Source organism: Periplaneta americana, chromosome 14, assembly GCF_040183065.1.
Source record: "Periplaneta americana isolate PAMFEO1 chromosome 14, P.americana_PAMFEO1_priV1, whole genome shotgun sequence".
In the NCBI taxonomy this organism is placed as follows: Eukaryota; Metazoa; Arthropoda; class Insecta; order Blattodea; family Blattidae; genus Periplaneta; species Periplaneta americana.
This window is the reverse complement of record NC_091130.1, coordinates 69561295-69585108: the sequence shown is the minus strand read 5'-3', so window position 1 is coordinate 69585108 and position 23814 is coordinate 69561295. Positions and strand designations below refer to the sequence as shown.

The following is a 23814-nucleotide window of genomic DNA, read 5'->3' as shown; positions in this document are numbered from 1 at the left end:
TGCATCCCCAAACAAAGACAAATTTATCAACAGATAAAGCTATCAAGATAACCGAAACCCTCCTTTTTTTTTAAAACAGGCATTACAGAAAAATTAATGTGAAGAGTGCTACAATATTCCAAACACCTGAAGACAGAACAAACATCTCGCAACACAGTCAAACCTTTGAAGCATACATACTGTAAGGACAGACATACAGACTCAGAAGAATATTTTAGTAACATGAAGTAACATGAATCTCTCTGAAACAAATACAAGGAAGAGCCAGAAATCACCAATAATACCCTCTTATATTGCACACCTGAAACTGGTGTAAACGTCTTTGGAAAATCTACACCACCTCAACAGATAACCATAAACTGAAGAAGACCTTCTCAAGAATGTGGAAATTTTGTCATTGGCACAGCAACATGTAGTGGACAATATACAGTATAACTGGAAATACGAAGAAGGAAAAAAGTATGACTTGTTTAATTGTCGTACTGTATGTACTAAAGGATGATATGGATGCATAAGAAAGGAACTGCAAAAAATCGTGCATGAAAATATTACATCAACATCCATTTAATACTACAACGCCAGCAATTTCTGTTTGCCTAGAACACCCAAACAGGTAAATTCAACTCGAACTATAACATTTAATACCCTGATAAGATATTCTTATGTACTTTTATTTCGGTACTTATATTTAACTTTACACTGATACTTTTATAGCATATTAATAGAAATTTAGTACAATTGAACTAATTAATTAGAACTGGCACTTTACTTCAAAGTAACAAAATTAAGTAGTACAAGAAATTATATTTTTAGAGAAACGAAACTGCAGTAGGCTTATTATAAACATCAAATTGCCAGATATAAACTGTTACAAATCCTATGCTCACATACACTTGACACAGCTATGTATTTTTTAGTACATTTACCGCAGACCATTTTCTTGTAATGTAGGAATTTACTGACACTCTTGTTTTCCTTACAGTACTGCTTTATTTCATAACTGCGACGTTTTTGTTGATATTCAGATTCTGAATCATCAAGTAGGCAATAATGATGATGATGATAATAATAATAAAATAAAATCTACCTGTTTCGTTATTTTCACGTGATGTTTGTTCAATGTTTTCAATCTCACTATTATCTGTAGAATTGCTGGACGAATCATTGCGGAGGCACAAAATCATCATCTTCGTGGGAGAATCTCTCTCCCCCATTTGAATTTTAATTCGTAACTTTTTGGATCTCAGCAATGACCTCATTTCCACGTAATATTTTCCGACAAGAGCTATGAGAAAGTGTGTCTGTCTTGTTTGTCACATTCGTGCTGAAAGGACTACTACGAAAAAATCTAAGTATATAAATGATTAAATGCATCTTGGATTTTGCAACAGTGTGATTAAATGCATCTTGGATTTTGCAACAGTGTCAGATACATAATGTCACTGTTGCTTGAATAAAACAAACAGACTTGAAAAATGAGAATGAGGATTGCCAATATACAAATAAACAACTTTACTTAAACCTGGGTTGAAATGACCCACTTGGGCATTGAAGGTAAATCACCTCAAATTTAAAAAAATACATGGTTAATAAAAGTGTATTCTTTGCATAAATGAAGTACTTCCATATTCAGAAGGATTCTTAAAAGGAGATGGTTTTATATAAATAATTAGGTATGTGCATTTTAAAATCCCGTCGGGTAAAATTGATCCGTTTGGGCATTCTAGTGTTATGACCCAGCCAAAGGATTAGTCTATAGAACTGAGTCCTAAATCCTTCAAATCCGAAGAAAGCACACTCATTTAGAAATATAGTAAAACTTCATTTATACTTTTTTATGGGGTTCTGAAGAAAAAACGTATAACTGAAATGACATTTAATAACATCTGAAATGACAGCATTTGAAGATTATATGGAGAGAACAAGTTAAGTCAACTTTGTAAAATTAGAGAAATTTAGAACTTCACAGTTAAGCACCTCTGAGTCCATGATACAGTACTCAAATATTTATAACACATCCTTGATGAATGTAAGATTATTTCCAGAAAATCTTACCTGCCTAGAGCCAAATCAGGCTAATATATTACACTTCAAATTCAAATGGAGAAAATTTTACGACACTGACTTACTTTGTTCTTCCAATGTGATCCTTATTTAATAACATATGGTTATTTTACAAAAGTCAGTTACTTTGGATTTCTTGCTCCTAAGGGATAAACTATGCCCTCATATTGTGATAAATGTTCCATAATCTATTCAGTTACATCTTGGTATGTTACAAAATGTTTCACTGTTTCAAAAGCAGTAACAAATTCATTAAAGAACACAAATTCATTAAAGAACACAAGAAAGCATCTTGACAATGAACACATACTCGTACTATATTTTTCATGTTCTTACATTTTTCACTGCAAACCTAATTTCGAGCAAAATTGATTTAGAACTTATAAATAACGATTCGTTTCTCTTAGGATTTAAAATACGATTGTATAAGTGTAAAAAAAAAAAGTATAAACGAAAAACATATAACCGAAATAAGTTAAAAGTAAAGTATAGGAATTTCGCCAGGACTTCAGACAAAAAGTGTTTAAGCATGAAACGTACAAAAGAAGTTTTATTCTACTACTTTCTGGATAGTTATGTATCCTACTTTCTAACTAAAATGTTTCTGAATTGAAGACCTTTTGATGAACAGGCATACCTTATGTACTTATATAAGGTACTTCTTCTAGGAAGTAAGCACGAAGTTGTGATCATACTTTACACTACGCGATTTTGGACATATGTTTATACACCATATACGAATAAAACGATTTCTTGTCTTGAATAGCGATTTTAAATGCACATCAGCAGCCTCTGTGTTAGCAGGCCCATATTTTTTGGCATGTTTCTTACGTTCAAAATTTCACTATAATTTTATATGTTCCTTTCCTTAGTTATTATTTTCAGTCATATTTTACCTGGAAAATGTAGGAAAATGCATCTACTAACACAATGATGATACTGAATTTGAACCACCAATCTTTCCATATTGTATTATTATTATTATTATTATTATTATTATTATTATTAGTTAATAATCACATGAAAGTGTTACCACAATTGAAACAAGGTGTATGTTTTTTTTTTTTTTATTATTATTATTTTTGTGTGCAGAACCACCTCCCAAAGTTTGCTGGAGCATTCTGGAAACGTCGTGTGTGTGTTTTTTATTGAAATAGCTTTACTAATTACGTTAGTTATGTGCCACCTGAAAAATATTAACATTTGTTACATCATCAGCACTACAATTTCGAAGGATTTTGTTCAGATAGATTACATTTCTACTAATTACTTGCATAAACGTTAGGATGGGGTAATAATAGGATAACATTTTCTTTAAAAAATCTATCTTATGCTGAAAGTGACTTTCAAACTTACAGGATACTTTCAACCAAAATCCACCATTTAGTAATGCAATTTTGTCCCCTGCACAAGAAAGATGCTAAAGAGGTCGACAAGAAGCTGAATGGGGTTTAAAAATGTACTAAGAATTATTGCAATGAGAAAAATCCTCAGCTGGCTACTTAGTAAGCAACAACTAATGCATGCAGTCCTAATAATGTATGAGAATCACAGTCACGAATTTGAATGCAGCTTAGTGCATGGATGCTTATTCATTCACCGTGAATATATTTTCTCACTATGCTGTAAGTAGAGGTACAGAGTGGTGCTGAATCACGTCCAACGTCAAGAAGTCCAACCGTATGTCTATGTAATGTCAGACTGAAAAAGGGCTACACTAAAAGGAATATGAAAAAACTCTCGATACATACATAAATTTACAAGTCCCTCGTCTCTAGCTGAATTAGAAATAAAGGCTGCAGTTTACATAAAAAAGCATGCAATTTCTAAAACTGTATATCTACATATCATTAACAAACATTTCCTTTCTCCCAGCAAAACTAAAAGCTTTCCTTCACTTCTTATTAGTTCGAATCAGTTGAAATACAAATCTCTCACAAGAAATGATGTTCTTCTCCATAAAAATACAGAATTCTTAAAATTTTTTACCTCAAACTAGTGAAAACTGGGGGAAGAAGAACAGATGATTCATTTAAATTGCAGTACAATAAGCAATGTATTTACTTAAAACTAACAAAAATCCATAACAGTATATGCATCATGTCATACCTGCTGTCAGGAAGGAGAGTTAATATCTGGAGAATAGTTTCTACTAGTGTCACAGTCTTCCCAGTTCCAGGAGGTCCAAAGATTACATAAGGCAAAGGACGAGCCTCTCCTTTCAAGACATTGCGCACTGCTTCTTTTTGGAAAAAATTTAATCTATTATTAAACCATTTAATCTTTCTTTTCCGGAAATCTGGTATATTCATTTCACTTTTGAAATTATTATCCACAGAGAGGCAAGTCTGTATGGATTCCTCTCTATTTGGTAAATTATTTTCTGTATGATTGACGCTCGTATTTGAATGCTCCATTTCTGGCATACCAGTAACCAATGCGAATTTTCTTTGTGGTCCTGTATTATTGCTGTGCATATCTGATGACTCAAGTAAATCGTTTGATACCTGACAATCTTTAATATTGTGTAGGGTATTATTTTGCACCAAATCTGATGAGGTCTTCAAACCAAACAACCGTACAACAACAGGTACTCTTGGAGGAGATTTCTGAATATCAGTACATAGCTTTGAAGGAGAAGATACATCAGGACTTTTTACACAACTCAAAATTGTGTCCGCATGATGTTTTCCATCTGGTACAGCAGTGTTGCAAGTTTCTATTCCCTGAATGACAGCATTTTTATGAGAATAAGTTAAAATATCTTCAGACATTTCCTCTTCTAAGTTCAGCTGTGGCGTTTTAACTTTTATCGTTGCAGGAAACAACATTTGTGGTCCTAAATGCGTTAGTGCCATATTCACAGCAGCATGGCATCTTCTCAGTGGTGTTCGACTGGAGTGAAATGAAACATCATATTCACTTCCAGAATATGATGAATGGAAATTAGAGTTGAACTTGATCCAGATTTCCTTACCGAAGATCTTATGAATATAACCTTCAAACTGTATACCTAAAACAATAACAAAATGCAAATAAGGAAAAATACACAGAAAAAAATCAAGGTATGATCTTTACTATCCATTCATTAGTGTTTCTTACAGATAGAGATGAGTAGGGCGATAGAGATGTGGTAAAAACGTGATAATAAGACTGAACAAACATAAACATGCAAGAAAAAAGAGAGACAAATAATATGTAGGACAGAAATCTTGTGATAGTGTAATGAAAGTGTGAAGACAGCATAAGTATGGTGAAAATATAAGTGGATGTAATATTGAAAGGGCTATTGTAGTAGCTGAGTAGTTAATAAATGATAGGTGGAAAAGAATCTAGGCCCTTGCAAGCAGGGGTGAGAGGAGAGGTGCATATAGTAAGATTGAACAAACTTGAACTTACGAGAAAAATAATGAAACTGAAATAATGTGTAGGGCAACAATCTTGTAGTAGTGTAATAAAAGTGTGATGAGTGTGTAGATATGGTGAACTGATATTAAGAAAAGGACGAAAAGGCGGAATAGTGAAACTGGGAAAATTAGTGTGATTGTAATATTGGAAGGGCTATTGTAGTAAGATAGTAGGGTAGTTAATAAATGATATGAGGGAGAGTCAAAAAATAACCTTAATTGTTTTATTAATTGAATATGTACAATAAGACTACAAACACTTCATCACTTTTAACATAATATAACAAGAACACTTGCATTGAACGTAGTTGGGACTATGTTGAAAAGTGATAAAGTGTTTGTAGTCTTATTGTACATATTCAATTAATAAAACAATTATTAAGGTTACTTTTTGACTCTCCCTCGCAGATAGATAGAAAAGAATGTAGGTCGGTTACTAAGGCAAGGTAAATAATATTTCTAAGCAATAAATATAAATATAATTGGATGATTAGGTTAATATAGTTATGGTGTGACCAGAATACAGAAATATGAAGGTACACCAAGAGGAAGACATATGTTGATTGACAATAAATATACCATATACCATTAGTCTTTCGTGTATGGAACCATTCATGTGTACTTCACAATGCACAGAATAAATGGCATCACAAACTTGGTGATTATGAATAGAGTTCGTTTTTTTCGCACTAGCAATAAATGTGAAATGTCTCCAATGCATATGCTGTTTACTATCTTCATTTTTATGAGTTCTAGACTGATAATTTAGTACTTCTGAATTTGCGACAAAATGCGAAAAGTATCTGAAAATGTGATATGATTTTGTTTTTGAGAAATTGTAAAAAAAATGATTCATTTTAATAAATTTGTGCCCTTCTGCCGAAAATAGCTTTTAATTTCTGCACTGACTGTACATGAAAATTTCGTCTCAAAGGTTGTTTGTGGAGGGTGGAAATTTCCAAGGCCAAGAACATGGAAAAAATGAAATGACAGTCGTATACCAGCACAACGGCAGTTGAACTGAGACTTCAAATTAAGCCTGTGTCAAATATTCAGTAAAAATTTGTAAAGTGATTACATATTATGCTAGAAGACATATACATACAGGATTCACGAGGATTTACTATCCCTTATGGAGCTTATTTCCGAAGACATTCTGAGCAAAAAATATCATACAAACATTTGTCCTAATCTCAATATTTTCAGAGTTACACTAATTTGAAGTTGTTAGCAAAATACCTTTTTTCTTTAGGTTTAAGGGTAAAAAATATTACAAATAGAGAATGAACTATTCAGACGTGTCATTTCTTTAATTAGCTAGTGTTCTGAAGCTAAAAATGTGTTTTTAATTTCCTTGTACAGATTTTGTTTTTCAATTTTTAACTAAAAATTACATCATTCTTACGCAATCATCACAAAAATTGTTACAAATCGACTTTAGGAACTTGATTCTTTACAGTTTAATTACGCATCCTAATGTACAGTCTTCAAGAATTTAGAAGAGCGGTGTAATTTGTAACAGTTGTTGTGATAAATGCATAAGAAAATGTAATTTTGTAGTTAAAAATAAAAAAAAAAATCTGTACGAAGCAATTATGGAATTCACAACACAGTTCTAGCTTCAGAATATTAGCTAATTAAAGAAGTTATACTTCTGAATAGTTCATTCTTTATCTGTAATGTTCTTTTACCCTTAAAACTCAAGAATAACGGTATTTTACAAACACACTTCAAATTAGTGTAATTCTGAAAATATTGAGATTAGGACAAATGTTTATATGACCTTTTTGCTCAAAATGACTTCGGAAATAAACTCCATAAGGACTGGTAAATCCTCCGTAAGGGCTGCCGTCCTCATTGAATACAATGATTGTAAGTAGCCATACTGTAGATATATCTATTAAATTGAGAAAAATTCGTTCTCGCACCAGGAATCGAACCCGGGACATCTCTCTTTCCAACTGAGCTATGCCAGGACACAATCCACAGTGCTGGCCGAACTTTTCTCATTCATATCATCAATAGCCTACTACCTGCATTTTTTAATAGATATATCAACAGTATGGCTACTTATAGTCATTGTATTCAATGAGGACGGCGAGATCTCATATATGAATATATACTGTATCTATATGTCAAACGTTAACATTATTCACAAACTGTTGTCGAAAATGGCCAGAAAGTCATTTAAATATGCACTCCTGCATACGTGACTTGTATGTCTTAAAAAATGCAGGTAGTAAGCTATTGATGATATGAAGGAGAAGAGTTTGGTCAGTGCCATGAATCATGTCCCAGCTAGCTCAGTTGGAAAGAGTGCTCAGGGCGCAGAGCTGAGAGGTACTGGGTTCGATTCCCAGTGCCGGAACGAATTTTTTTCAATTTAACAGATATATACTAGTAGAATTGTGTCATCCATATGCACATAAATTCTGAGATGACCTTCAAGTACTAAGTGCGGATTTGGAAAGAGGTGCCAATGGTTTCTACCAGAAATAAACGGTATGTTGAATAAATGTGTTAATGAAAGCACTAAGGCTGAAACAGTGTTACAGTTTTAAGTCTGCATGCAAAAGTATCTAGCAAAACTTGATTCACACATGGTTATGAACGAGACAAACACTTTCTTCTAGGAAATAGGCAAGCTCTTTAAACCAGCAATTGCAAGGAAAAAGAGTGTGGTTGGTCGAAAATCACTCTTAACCATGAAATATAAGTTACCATTTTTTGATAGTATTACACTAGATGAATTTGTAAAGGACTGAATCCTTCCATATGCAGCTGTTTGAAAACATCAGGAATGACGAAAACATATTCTTGTTGTTAACTAAAGCTGAGATCTTGGCAATAAATCCATTAACTCTCTTGCTCTCCAATACTTCTCACACACAGTGGGTATGGAGAAAAGGGCTGGACATCTGAAGATGATTCTGATCCATTACTTTCTGAAGACTGCACAATGGACAAAATGGTGCAAAAATAATTTCAAGTGTTTTGACAACCAGTCATTATTGGTTAGGACATGAACCTGCTAACCAATGGCAGTTTGGGGGTTGAATGTACATAATATAACTGCTATAATATAAAAATATGGTGCCTGTGTTAAAACAGTTATATTTTCTGCAACATCCCTCTCGAATATCTTTAAGCATGATTTCGAGAGAAGTGAAATATTCTGGAAGTAAAATAGTTCCACTTTGCAGCTCTAAAGTGTACATGGATCCCAACAAATGTGTTGCTGCTGAAAGATTTTTCAATAGGCCTACATATAATTTGATTATGTCAGATAAAAGAGGATAACAAAGTCACGATCAAAACATGTGTAATGTTCAATTTCAATCCTTGAACTGAATGCGTTTAAAAAAAATTATGTTTTATTTAACAACGCTTACAACTGCTGAGGTTATATCAGCGTCACTTGTGTCCCAGAACTTTGTCTTAAGCACACTTAAATACCATCGAACTTGACCAGGATCAAACTCGCAATCTCAGGCACAGAAGTGAGCACTATACCGACTGCGCCACCCAAAGCTTATTATCCTTGATTTACTATTTCCTGTCAATAGTCTACAACATGCTAAATTTGAAAGTCATAAATGCTACAAAATGCTAAAAAGCACGAATCCTATTTACGAATAACATGTAAAGTCTGAGAGTGGTAGATTAGCTAATCAAATTACTTGCAACGGATATTTCTTGTATTTTCTAAGTCTATGAATTCTCATAATTATTATTGTTCAATTTTGTGACAACAGATAGAGTATCTGGATACTAATTTAAAATCTATACTAACTTATGCTAAAAAAACAATTGACTAATTGATATGCAAAGTTTGAAGTGAAAAAAAAAATTGGTGTATTTGCTGAACCTATCCTTCATTCTGTTTGCCCAATAACATGCACAATATGTGCAATATATTCAATAAAAGACAACTTACGAATTTAGGGTTATGTTAATCTACCGGTATGTGTTTTTCAAAATACAGTAAAACCCCGATAAGACGCTGTTCAAGGGACTGGGTGTAAACCGTATATTAACCAGGACCGCGTATTAGGCAGGTATATTAATTTTGACTTACATACAGTATCTATTAGCATTTTTCTTTATTGAAATACATGATTCATGAAAGGTAATACAGTATTACTTCATTATGTAATTACTGTACTGTACGTCAAAGACATTTACAATATGTACTGTACTTAATTCTTTCGGAAAAAAATAGTCATTTATAGTTGTTTACCTTGTGCATGTTCTCCAAGTCCTCATGTTTACCACACTTCAGTTTCCTGCGATTACATTCTTCCGACATCACAGCTGTAGTGATTGAGTCGTGATTTTTTATTATTGTTCTTAATATCGATGATGGGATTCCTAATGAATCAGAGAGTTGTTTCTGAGTAAGAGTACTGTTCTCATCATACTTTTGTAAGATTTCCAATTTTTCCAACACAGAAAGCGCTTTTCGTTTAACACTCATTGTAATCACATTCACAGACACTTCAATACACTAAAGGACAACAAACTGCCCAGCAAAAATTTCCAGAATTTTATTACGGCCGAGTGAGGAATGTTGTTTGAGAGAGAGGGTTAACAAGAGAATGGGGTATTGTAACTGTATGTAGGCTTTAACCACGCAGGTAAGGAGTCAAATAAGAGACCATAACAAGAGAGTGGGGTATACTAAGGTATGAAGTATAAAGTTTAAATGTGCAGGTAAAGGGTCGAATACCAATACTTTTCAGATTAATGGCACCAGTGAGTTCAATGACCAAGATGTTTCATTGCTGTTATAGTATATTGCTGAAAATTACATCGAAAATATTCCACAAAATCAGCGTATTATGCGGGACTTGAGCGCAACAAACAGGATATTTTATAAAGGCAATGTGCCGGGACCAGACAAAAAAAGCGTATTACACAGGATAGCATAATAAGCGCGTCCATTTTATATTTCTCTGACAGTCTAGCAGAAGTACTGGACTTCATAAAATACAATCAAATCCTGGTAATGACAGAGTCATATTTATGGTGGATAAAGTATCAAGGTTCGTGAGGGTTCTTCTCAGGGTTCTCCCATTTCCCTCCATCATTCAACTGTCACTCTTCATTTCACTATTCATCATCATTTTTCAATAGTATCTACCCAAAACGATACAGACGAATGTGGTATTGTGACTGGTATGCAGATGGTATCAGTCTAAGAGGTGGCATAGTATGCTCTTGGGGGTGAAAGGACACTCTAGTGGGACTTCACTAGACCGACCTTAATTCTACATGGCTGAATCGACAGTTGGTATCATAGTTGAGTCACAATATCGACAAGAAAGCAGCCATTCAGATTCAAACAACCATTTCTACAGAAAGGAATGGTAAGACACAGGCAGCAGTGCTAGCCTGAAGGCTACTCCTACTCGTATATAAAGAAGTGGGGGGAACACAGGTGACCTTGTTCCAGAGTCCTAACATTTCTCCTGCTGTACACAGCAACTCAGTGCACAGAAAAAGTCATGGAGACCAGTTCTTAATGATAAAACTGGAAATATGTAAGGCTTTTACTTTCAGAGAGATTTGAAGTAACATTATTTTCCTTGCTTGGAATGTCTTTTTTGTGTAAAGTGAGTTACAACAACTATTTCAGCAATAAATCACAAATTAATTAATTATATTCCCTATTACTGGTTACTACCATGAAAAATGTTCCCAAATGCAATAAATAAGCCGAAAAAACTTTCCTTACTTGTTGTTTTAGTACATCTAATAAGTTCATAAGTGTGTCTGATTGTAACGTGAGGTACTGTGGAATGACCCTGTATCATCTGTACAATTATCTAACATCGATTGATTCAGAAGATTTACCTCTGAATTATCTGACATTCACCTCACAGTTCGAGAAAACTAGAAAAAATCCACCCAGCTAACCAGCCCAAACAATATTTCAATGAATGCAACCTTACAGCTTACTAACTCCTATACTATGGCAGTGTCATATGATGGCTATTCAACCACTATCAGACCCTGCCTGGTGAAAACAATGCTTCACAGTATCACAAAAAGTTTACTTCTTTAAATGAAAAGATGATCTAAATGTGAACCAAACTCATGTGACCTAATTTCTTTGATTCACTGAACAACAAGAATTTTGCTCCTATTTCAAACAATGTGTCCCTTATGGTTTGATGTGCTCTGAATCCAAAAATGCATCTCTTTTCTTTGTATCATGTAAGGTTTTTAAAATATATTATGATTTCACTTTTCGATAAGCGCTCCCCAGAAAACATCTGGCACAGGTTGGGGGTGCAAACCAAAACAAAAGCTAATGCATTTTATGAGTTTATGACTTATTTCCGGTTTCTTACAGTTGTTGGCATGTTCTTTTGTACTTCTAATAAATAAACAGATATTGGTCCCTTCTATTAAGTGAATTTCATAACAGTTCAAAGTGAGGTCCATGCAATGAACAAACAAGGGTGAGGTTTTCAGTATTTAAAGGAAAAGTTTACCAGTTTGAGTGAAGGAAAATTAAAAGAGGGCATTTTCATCGGTCATCAAATTCACAGTTATGGCTGACCCTTTGTTTGAGGAAAAACTTTCCATTACAAAAAGAATGGCATGACGTGCTTTCAAAGACGTTTGCTCAAATTTCCTTGGAAATTCTAGAGCAGAGAACTATATAGAACTTACTGTGGAAACCATGTTAAGTGCATATGACAAAATGGAGTGTAATACGTCTCTCAAAATACACTTTTTACATTCTCATTTGCATTTCTTTCCACCTAACTTTGGAGCGGTAAGCGACAAGCATGGGAAAAGATTTCATCAAGAAATATCTGAAATGGAAAGATGATATAAAGGAAGATCATCATCCAGCATGCTTCCAGACTATTGTTGGTTCCTTCTAAAATACAGTCCTGGGTCTAGTTATAAACAGAAGTCATCCAGAAAATTATTTTAAATGTAAGTTCAAATTCCAGGATTTTTCTTATTACACACATGAAATATTTTTATTGTTGTTGTGTTTTAAACTATGTAACATCATTTTTGTATCCAGTACACATTTTTCAAATATTATAAGGAATTTTGAATTCCTAATGTGTTGTAATTTTATCAGTAGCAGTGAAAAGTTGAAAACAAATAAGTTTTGTCATAGAAAATTAAAAAATTTTCCCCGGAAAATGGTACGTGATGGGGCGATTTGGATTTTAAATTCAGATTTAGGGAACACATACTAGTAATATTCACCTACTTTTATTTCGGAGCAAGACAAAAAGTAAAAATTTGTTGTTCAGTATTAATGAAGTGCGCTTGTACAGTAAAAACCATGATAATTGCAAAATAAAGTCAGCTCATCTGATTGTCAAGATTTCCTAGCAATAAATATATGCTTACCAGCATCTCCTTCATTTGGACTTGATGCAATAACTCTGTCACCTAACAGCAATGACGGTCTTTTCTCAGCCAAGCCAGGAACTTCAAGAGACAAGAATTCACCACCGGGTCCAGCAAGCCTGAAGCATACATTCTTCATATCATACCTTTCCATATTTAGTTTGAGTTCAATTTCTTCCAAATAAAGCAGTGCATGAAATCGCTCACAATAGTTTGAGATCTTCAGATCTGAGGCAAGACAAGGTACAACATTTTCTACAGCAGCTTCTACATCTTCCAAACATCGTTTTTCCCCATCAGTTCCCAAAACAGCCTCCCAGATTCGTTCTGGAATAGGAAATTCTCCCAATTTCACAGCTACAAATGCTGGTGTCTTAATAGGTCTTACTCCAGAAACCAACATTCCTTTTCTTGATTTATAAGGATTTTTTTGGACTGGAGAACGTTGGCAATTCTTATTTTCTGATGGCATTATACATGTATGTAGACAATCTTGAACTTCAACCTGTATATTTCGGCCAATCTTGAAACCTTTGAAAGTAAACACAAACAATTCTGAAACTTTACCAAAGAATCTTCCTTTACATCCAAAATAAAATTCAACTTCCTGCCCAGGCTGAATCTCATGTACTTCTCCTTCTTGTGGGGATCTGAGAACAAATTGAGATTCTGAACGCCGTGAGTGGAATTTCCCTCGTAGAAAGAACTGACTCCATGAACTCGTGTTTCTAATAATGGCCACCAACTCTCTTTTCTCCCCCATCTGTAACACGCCAAAGTCTAAATTCTCTGTAATAACAAGTCCTCTCTTATTCTGGAGAAGTTTTTGCATTTCTATATTGATCATACATGACTCCTTCGTTTTTTGGCGTTCTTGTAAAGCACTGTTGCTTTTTAGGTCACGTGAATGACAAGAAACAACAGTCAGTGCACGCCATTTGAACTTCTCTTGCTCACTCTCAATAGCTTCAGCAATTACTTTGTCACCCAGAGAAGGAATATAACCAGGTTCACAATCATCTCTTGTAAAATAAATATCTTTTATAACTCCACAGTCCTGATTCCAGTGTGATACATAATCTGTCACTACACGAGAACGGAGAGGGCGTATTTTCTCTACATCTAGTAGATCTCCACCTAAATCACAAACTTCTTCATTCACCTCAACGACTGCATCCAGGGCTATCCAGTCACCTGTAAAATTAAGCACAAGCAGAGATTGTTGTGTTTAAAATGGCAGAGAACTAACATATATGCATCATTCAGTGTAATTCGCATATCACAACATGAAAAGCAAAACAAAACAAAAAAAGTATGTATATGAAACATGTTCATTGAATGTGGAAACAATAATAAATATATCTGAAGATGTAACAGAGTTCACATTATTTCATAAACAATGCCAGAAATGGCTGGAAAATACAAACAGATCAATTGCGCTCCAAGCCTACTGTTTGAGACAGAACACGAGTGAGGTTATGCTGTATAGGTGAAGGTCACTTATGCCCCAGCCACTACAGGAACTTGCTAAAATACCTTGATAAGCCTTGGACTTATAGTATTGATTATTTGAAATTGATGTGATCACTGGAAGAGCTGTATGCCCACCCAACTCACCCTAAATACACACCTTACTTATATATATGAAAATCGTCGTGCGTGAATGAAGAATACGCCCATATATCCTTAATGTGACAGTGGGTTTCAGTGTCGCCAACATAGTATTAATACTACACACCTAATCAAACCTAACCTAACCTTTCATATAATACTACACACCTAATCAAACCTAGCCTAACCTGCCACATTATACACACCTAAGCAAACCTAACCTAACCTGTCACATAATGCTACACCTCTGTAGTAACATTACTCAAGTTTGGTATCATTTCATTTGCAAATGTTGCTCGCATTGGTGTATGTGTCGAGAACCATCTAGTGGAAGAAGTGGAACATGACGACGAATGTCTTTTGTCTCCATTCTTCATAATTACACTTAGTTCGTTAAGCGTGTGTTTTGTGAATGAATCAATGTGTTAATGCAGTAATAATCCCATACATATAGTGCAGTAAAAATTTTAATGTGTTGTGGTTGTGATAAAAGTGTTGAAAATTGATTTATTGCGTCACATTGGCAGTGATAAAAGTGTCCAATATTAATTCAGTGGCCGGTGGATACTCTACCTTACCTAATTTTTAATGCTGTTTCCAAAAAAAACTTAGAAAAAAAAAAAGTAGCAAGACGATCTAACCTAATCTAAATTTCGACTTGGGCATCAATGCACCAAACTATTAAGATAAGAGAGATTGATGTGTTTGTCAGATTGATGCCTAAGGTCGAAATTTAGGATAGGTTAAGTTAGGTCAGGTGATCTCGGTACTTTTTTCTAAGTTCTTTTGAAAAAGGAGTAAAAATTGGGGGTTTCCAGAAAGAAATTCGAAAACTGGTGGTACAGGGATAGTTTACAGGAGTCAAGTGCTTGAAGCAACTCGACTTTCCTTCGACTTTCCCCGTGTGATATGGTCCAGACAGTCAAGTTGTGACTTGGCAGTCAAGCACAATTTAAGTTGATGACTTGTTAACTTTTATGTCGATTTTCCCATCGTGACCAACTGACTCCACCACTTTCCTCGCGTGAATGCTAACTTGTAGCAACTTGCAAGCAGATATTGTAGATAGTGTGCGTATATGGTTTATTTAAATTAATAGCCAATTCATTTAGGTATCGAATTTGAGATTAATTTAACTTTCACACTCCACATTACTTCAGGCCTACACCTGGTTAGGAGCAAGTGGAATATGTTACTATAATTATTTCATTATAGGCTATATTATACAGAATTATTATCATACGTACCAGAAAAGAGTGGCCGACTGGCCGGCTGCACTGATTGTTTCTCCTGCGCAATTGAGCTCCAGTAGCCATATGGCATTCAGTGTGCTTAGAAGTTGTGTAATGAAACTCTCGATTCTTCAAGTGTAGGTACAACGTTAATGTATAAAGTTTAGTGATTATTGTGTATTTAGGTAATGCCTAGCAACAAATTCGCATTGTGTGAACATGTGTATGTGTACAATATGTATATAAAAGGCAGAAGGTCATGTGCGAAAATAAGAAAATTTCGAAGAAAGTTTCCAAACAGACCTATGCCTTCTGCCAAAACAATTAGACGACTCGCTAAAAGATTTAAAGAAACAGGCTCAGTGAAGAATCTAAAATCAAGCAGAAAACGTAGTGGTTTTATGCGGAATGATTGTCAGTTTATTTCCAACAATATTCTGCCACTGCTCATACAGCTGCCGTGTCAATGAGGGAATTGAGGTGTATTTTCGGTACAATACTAATCAGTAATAATTTGAGGCCTCCACGAAGCCCAGATCTAACACCCTATGACTTATATTTATGGGGAACATTAAAAGGTAGGGTATAGGAAAAATCCTCATTCTATAGATGAACTAAAAGACTATATACGAGAAGACATCGAAGCTATCAATGATGTGGAACTTCAGAGTGTTGTTCATTCGTTTATCAGAATAAGTCAGTTGTGTGTGACAGAAAGCAGGTGCCATTTTCAGCAACGACTATGAGCATAGTAAGTCCAAATTATTGAACATTTATTGTTAGGCTAGTACTGTTATATATTGGAGAAGCCCCAGAGAAATGGTTATGCGCTCAGCAGAAACCACACAGGGTGCAGCCGGCCACTCTTTTCTTTGACGTATGATAATAATAGTTCTGTATATTAACAACGTTCATTCTAACAAACTGATACAGAATAAATTCCTTAGGTTTCTATATTATAAGATATTCAAAATACCTTGTCCATTCCAGTTCCCAACTAGATTGAGATGAATTTTTGGTTTCCATATGCTCAATGACACAAGGACGACTTACTCGATATTTCTAAAAAAATATGAACAAAATTAATACTGATTCCGTTGAAATAACTCAAACTAATTCCATTTTACATCCCTCCAAATATATACAGAAGAAATTTGGTATTTAATATCTCTAGATCAAAACTTTTTCCTTGTTTTGGCCCTGCAATTTATTACCGGTATCGATTTATTAAATTTATGATTTTTGAATCATAATAAGCAACATCTCTTTCATGTTTTCATTTCTCTTCTCTTATTTCTATTCCTGATGAGCTGCATATATTTGTGCCTATTTTATAACTGCTGTCCATGTGAATCATTATCAATAATTTATTATAAATTAAATTTATGTGAAGAAAGTGCTTTGATGGGCATCTAGCCTGTGTACCTACTTTCCTGCAAGTCATAATAAATAAATAAAAATAAATAGACCCTATTTTTAGAACCACATGAGATGTAGCTACGAACTTCCGTGGAATATATGGCACTAGAAAACTTCAATAATAAAAATTAAAATTAAACAAGAGGCAATTATTCCAGAAACGTATTACGAAACTTAAGCAACAAGGTGTCCAAAACATTAATGTAAAAGTGGTTCGCAATTAAAAAAAAAAAAAAAAAAAGTACTTTTAAGCATACAACATTCAGAGCGCGTTTCTTATGCGTGGAACATGGTTTCAAGTTTAGTGTCTCTGTGTGATCACAAATATGGAGTCAAGTTTAGAGGCTTCAAGCACTTGACTCCTGTAAACTATCCCCATATGAATGCGAGCCTTGTCCAACAACCTGTAACATTCATGTGAAGAGCGATACGTGTCCCATCCAGTAAAAAAATGTAACCTATATTTAACTTAGTGGGATCTTGTGACAAGCTAATATTTTCCAGAAACAATGCACTTGTCACTGATTAAAAATTACGGCTCGTAGTCTCTCATTGCTCACCTTCTACTTTCCACTAGTCATTACAAAATAGAAACAGAAATTAACAATTTGAACTTGACACCTATGACCATCACGTGTTCTGATCAACAGGCCGAAAAATAAAGCTACTTTTCAAAACATGCTGTTCAAAATATTACCTATTATTGGAACAAAGTCAGCTACTACATCATCCAAGTTGCACCGTATATTTCCGGGTGTTACAATCACTTCTCGTCCACGTCTTTGCGTCACCTTCCCTATTATTCTCCTCTTCATAGAGTTCTTGCACTGCACTTCAGAAACACTTTCAGAAGGTTCAATATATTCTTTATCACTATAGTACTTGTCCCAATTTTCATCTTGTACGCAAAATATTTTTCGTACTCTCCAATCTTCATTTTGTCCACGGCGATAAACAAGAAATGCCACTCGATCTCCTACGCGCAATTCAGGGACTGCATCACGTAGGTCAAAATATAAAGTTTCATCTATTAATCCATAATTTGTAAACAGTGATGTCACTGTACCTATACGATGTTGGCAATCAGTATCAACAAGCTCTACATCAGAAGTTACTGAAATACAAGGTTGTCCATCAGGTACCTCATCTACTTCTAGTGCAGCAATAATTGAATCAATGTCAATAGCAGGCTGTATTTCAGACTCTGCTGAACCAAAAAGGTAACTACTAGCCTTCTTTAGTAAAGAGAACATTGTTTATAGGAGTTACTGCCCAATGAATTTGTCAATAGGTTGATATTTCCATGATGTGCTCTGTAAGTAATCAAGTTCCTTTCTCAACAACTTTAACCGTTTGTTATGACCATCACGTGTTAATTGTGATAAACTTTGATCTATTGAATGTTCAAATTTGAGGCGGCTGATGACAGCTGAAGAAGATGCAGGGCTACTGCTTAGTTCAGAACCCTGTGATTCACTTTGTCCTGGAGACGATAACACAGTTTTAGATAATCCCGATGAACTCATCCTGTTAAACAATTACTTCAAGCCATTTACTGTAATTATACAAATATATGAATCGAAACGAATGCTGAAGCATGAAGCGCCATCAAGCTTTTGTTCTGATTGAAATTCAATCCAGTAATATATATATTTCCACAACAGAATATGAACACAGGCACAACACACTGTACCCAAAACACATGTATATTTCAACAGTAAAATTAAGGTGCGCTCAAAATAACCAGTTACACCATGAAAGCAGCAAATAGTTCCGAAACACTCAAATTATACACATAACCTCCAACCACTACACTCCATATCAGCGGTGCTATCAGGGTTGCCATTTGCCAAACAAATTTTAAAAGTCCCCTATGAAGCAATGCGGATGTCGCTAAATTGAGATATTATTTATATAATAAAAAAATGGGATTATTTTTGTTGCTGAGAGGGTTTAAACATCGCTAAGTCTTTATATCACCTCACAAATTTTGGAATTGATTAATTTTATAGGTTAAATTTTAACATGGAACTACACAAAATCTAGCGATAAAATCGCTATATACACAATCTGGCGCAGAGAACGAAACTGGGACTCTGAGCGTAATTACAATTTCTGCCGCTAGGTTCGCCTCTATTAAATTATCAACAATTCCATTTACTATTGCATTTTGTATCCTGAAAATTCTTTGATTAATTTTACATTACTGATCGAGTAGGTACGAAGATTATAAACAAGCCAAGCGTATTAGTTTTAGTTGAGATTTACTGATGAAATGTTAAATAAAAGTATACACATTTTCAGTGCGATTTAATGGAATTTACAATTTTATTTCCATACACCAGTGGCGGCTCGTGATATTTGATATTGGGGTTCACAACATATTGAATATCGGTACTCAATAAGTTAGGACATTAATTTCTAGCATTACTGTTTTCGTGTACATGAACTCGTTCTCAGAAAAAAAATAAACAAAATCAAACTGTAAGAATCAAATACTCATCTAACCCAGTAATTCGGAAGAGGATGGTGTTGCTGTTGAATGTTTGTAGTGAAAATCCATCTTTCTCTCCTTTTTGTTGAAAATATTGTAACTTTTATTGAACGATAATGTGATTTTTATTCCTAGCTTTCAACCACACACCCGTCAACAATGGGTATTCCACTCAATACAGTAGTCGTTATTGCACTCTACAGAACGACAATGACAACTCACGTGAATTATTGAGAACAACAATGTACTCCTAATCTCAACTAATGCTCACAAAGCATTATTTACAAAACAAAACTGTCAGTTCTCAGTTCGTTCGCCCTGGCTAGTTCTTCTAGCTCACTTACTCAAGTTCACGGTACGTCGAACCCAAGACTTCCAGAGACAGTTCCCTGGACTTCGAACCCAAGACTTCCGGACGCGTTGCTTCCGCCTGGACACTGCCAGTTACTCACTCAAGTTCACTACACGTCGAACCCAAGACTTCCGGACGCTGCCACAGTTACTCAAGTTCACTGCACGTCGAACCCAAGACTTCCGGACGCGTTGCTTCTTCCTGGACGCTGCCACAGTTACTCAAGTGCATTGCACGTCGAACTCCGGTCTCGAAGGCTGGCTTCCTTGCTCGTTCGTTGCAAATTCACAAACTAACTGACTCAACTAAACTGACTCGCGGCTATCTCGCCCCTTATATTTATTAGATTGCACATTCTCGAATGTACCGCGTCCCGAAGTTTTTACAAAAACTGGTTCGCGTGGCTTGCGAACTTTCTGGGCCTCCCCAACACTCGGACTCCAGACGTTTCCCTTACGTCCGTCCCCTCCACTCTGCGCAGGCCACAATCTTCTTTCTCCTCGCTCCACCGTGCCCAGCACCCACCGGAGCTCAAGCCGCGTAGGCTCCCGAGGCAACGAGAAGCTTCTAGCATGGTTGCCACAATATGTTGATTACTCACTCTCTCGAAATCCACAGATTCTGTAACCATGCATTTTTCAATGGATAGCATTGCTAAGGCTGTTCTTCCTCCATCATACTTCAAAGAAACGTTTTCACCAGAGTTTGACTGTGTAACGTTTTATTAGCACTTCGTAATTTAGTGCGAAATGAGGGGCATTGTTAAGTACATAGAATATTATACAGAACTCTTGTTATTTAACAAACACATGTCCACACCTGTGGAATAACGGTCAGCGCGTCTGCCGCGAAACCAGGTGGCCCGGTTCGATTCCCGGTCGGGGCAAGTTACCTGGTTGAGGTTTTTTCCGGGGTTTTCCCTCAACCCAATATGAGCAAATGCTGGGTAACTTTCGGTGCTGGACCCCGGACTCATTTCACCGGCATCATCACCTTCATCTCATTCAGACGCTAAATAACCAAAGATGTTGATAAAGCATCGTAAAATAACCTACTGAAAAAAAAAACACATTTTGAACTATATAAAACTCCTGATATCAGGGATAAAACGCAGAATATGTAACGCACACGCTGGCTTCTACCCGCTCTGCACAATATACTCCACGATATGAACAGCTCAAGACCAAGAGGCCTCTTGCTTAAAACCGCGCTTTCGAATGCGCCCTGATCAGCATTAGGTGATTCAAAGCAGCCCTGTAACGAGCATGGCGGCACGAGGACCGAATATCGTTCTCTGCGCAGCTTTCTTTGCGCTTCCTCTAGTGTGAGTGACGGAGAAGGACAGTGTTGGAGCCACAGCTTTCGTTGGCGACAACAGCATTTTTGTAAACACACTTTTCCCCTACTTCTTAGCGTGTTCCCACTGCCGCAGGCTGTTTTAAAAGGTCTAGCTGGTTCACTTCTGAAAATAAACCCCCAGATGCAACTATTTCGTCCGACTCACTTATGCTCTAATCAAAAGAAGCCGAACATCCAGCAGTTTCTTTCTATAGTTACTCTTAATTATGAAGAGAATGAGTGACTTCAAGAGACCAGTGAACCTAGACGAGCCATGCCTGCCATACATTCATCCTAGTACACGACATAATTCTTCACAGATACACATCATGCATAACATGGCCCACCGAAGTGGTGTGCAACTTGAAAATGGGTCACAGATCCGTCATCTATCCGCAGTATGTGAAACCCGAATCACGCAAGTGAAGTGGGTAGGCATTAGATACACACACAATTTTGTTCACAAAAGCTTGAATTTGTTCAATTAAAAAGTTTGCAGCTCCAATATGTAAAAAGATCAACAAGGGCACTATGGAAAAGAACAAAACATCCTCCTCATAAGCAAAATTACAATAAAGCTACACAAGAACTAAAATTAGCTCTAAAAGAATTATACAGGGAGGCAACTGACAATCAGTTAAAATCCTTAGATTCAAAGGATGGCAGTCTATGGCGTAAAACAAGACAAATTACTAAAGAAACTGAAAAGATTCCACAACTAAAAATGACAATCAAGGACTCACGAGTCCAGATAATAAAACTGGGATATTTTCCAACATTTTAGAAAGCCAATTTAAACCTAATGACAATGAAGATAATAATACAACTTTAGAGGTGAATAATACTTTAGACCAGCTTCTACAACTGTCTCCAATTTGTAAACTATTCATTTCAGCTGAAGTTAGAAACACGATTAATAGATTACCCGCAAAAAAAGCCCCTGAGCACGACTATATAACACAATCTCTTCTCTTCCAACTGCCTAGAAAAACTATAGTACAGGTATTGTTAACACAGATATACAATGCAACGATACGCTTATCATATTTTCCTTCAACCTGGAAGCACGCTAATATTATGATGATTCCTAAACCAAATAAAATTCGAAATGATCCATTTAACTACAGATCTATAAGTTTTCTGTCTCTTTTTTCAAAAATATTTCAGCATCTTTTATTACCTAGACTATTAACACTTCTAGAATCATTGTTACCAAATACTCAATTTGGATTCAGAAAAATGCATTCCTGTCCGCAACAATTAAATAGGATTATTGACATAATTCTTGATACTTATGAAAATAAACAAATCTGTCTAAGCCTTTTCCTTGATACACAAAAGGCGTTAGATAAAGTATAGCATGATGGCCTCTTATTCAAACTGAAAAACCATCTTCCTGACACATACTATCGTTTAATTCAATCATTTCTTAAAAGACGAACTTATTCAGTAATTTACGAAGATGTAAAATCTCAGATTAGATATATTTCTGCAGGTGTACCTCAAGGGAGTATTCTAGCCCCTATTCTCTATTTAATTTACACTCATAATATTCCAACACCTAAATCAGATTTTCTAACTGTAGCTCACTTGACTGATGATATTACTGTCCTTAGCAAAGGAGATACTGATGAACAAGTGACAACCAATCTTCAAAACTTTCTACAAGAAAGTGAAATATGGAACAAAAATGGAGAACAGCCATGAAGAACTTCCATTATACCTTAACTGTTTACCAGTTACACATCATGAAGAAGTATGATATCTTGGAGTCATCCTAGACAGTCGCTTGACACCTCACACCCTTCAGAGATTAAGATACAGACATCATCGATTGAAAGCAATACTTTCCAGCTCTTGTCTTTACTTTTCCAACAAAAGGTTAATATATGTAATGCTTCTTAAACCTATTTGGCTCTATGAATGTTCATTATGGGGATCAGCTTCTATAAGCCAAATCAAGCGTTTAATTACTCTCACAATATGTGATCAGGGCAAGAAACTGCATACGTCATGTTCGGATTCTAGACTTTATTCATTGAAATATTGAATTAATGATTTCAATATACGGTAGCTTAATTTAATATTTTCAGAAGCTATAATATTTAAATATACTTCAAATATGATGGAATTCATTGCAGGTTTATAATATAGCAAAGTTCTAAATATAACAAAGTTTCGGCTCTTCTCTCTAACCTGTGACAAATTGTTTTCTTTAACTTCCTATACTATAGAAGCCAAACTAACTACCAAAAATGTATTACAAGTAATTGGAAAACTTATAACTCGTCCCATGTTCTGTAATATATTTTAAATATTGCAATGCAGCCAACAGATTGTAAATGCACAGTTCGTCTGATCGTGAAACGAGCAGACCCAGGTTCAAATCCTGGTTGGGATTTTTCCCGAGGTTTTCCCTCAACCAATTGAAGCAGATTTGCTAGGTAACTTTCAGCATTGGACCTCAGCCTCATTTCGCCATCATTAATTCATATATTATCTTTACCACAG

The 23814-nt window shown here is 35.3% G+C and overlaps 1 protein-coding gene across 1 annotated transcript in view; it reads right to left on the bottom strand.

Moving 5' to 3' along the window:
• armi (probable RNA helicase armitage) overlaps positions 1-19039 on the bottom strand; it is a 44890-nt gene extending 25851 nt beyond the window's left edge. The window contains exons 1-3 of the mRNA XM_069845517.1: positions 17817-19039; positions 12858-14051; positions 4174-5077 (exon numbers count right to left, since the gene is read on the bottom strand). Of these exons, the coding sequence (XP_069701618.1) occupies positions 4174-5077; positions 12858-14051; positions 17817-18372 (2654 nt within the window). The 5' untranslated portion in view covers positions 18373-19039. The remainder of the gene's footprint in view (positions 1-4173; positions 5078-12857; positions 14052-17816) is intronic.
• Positions 19040-23814: the final 4775 nt, after the last annotated feature.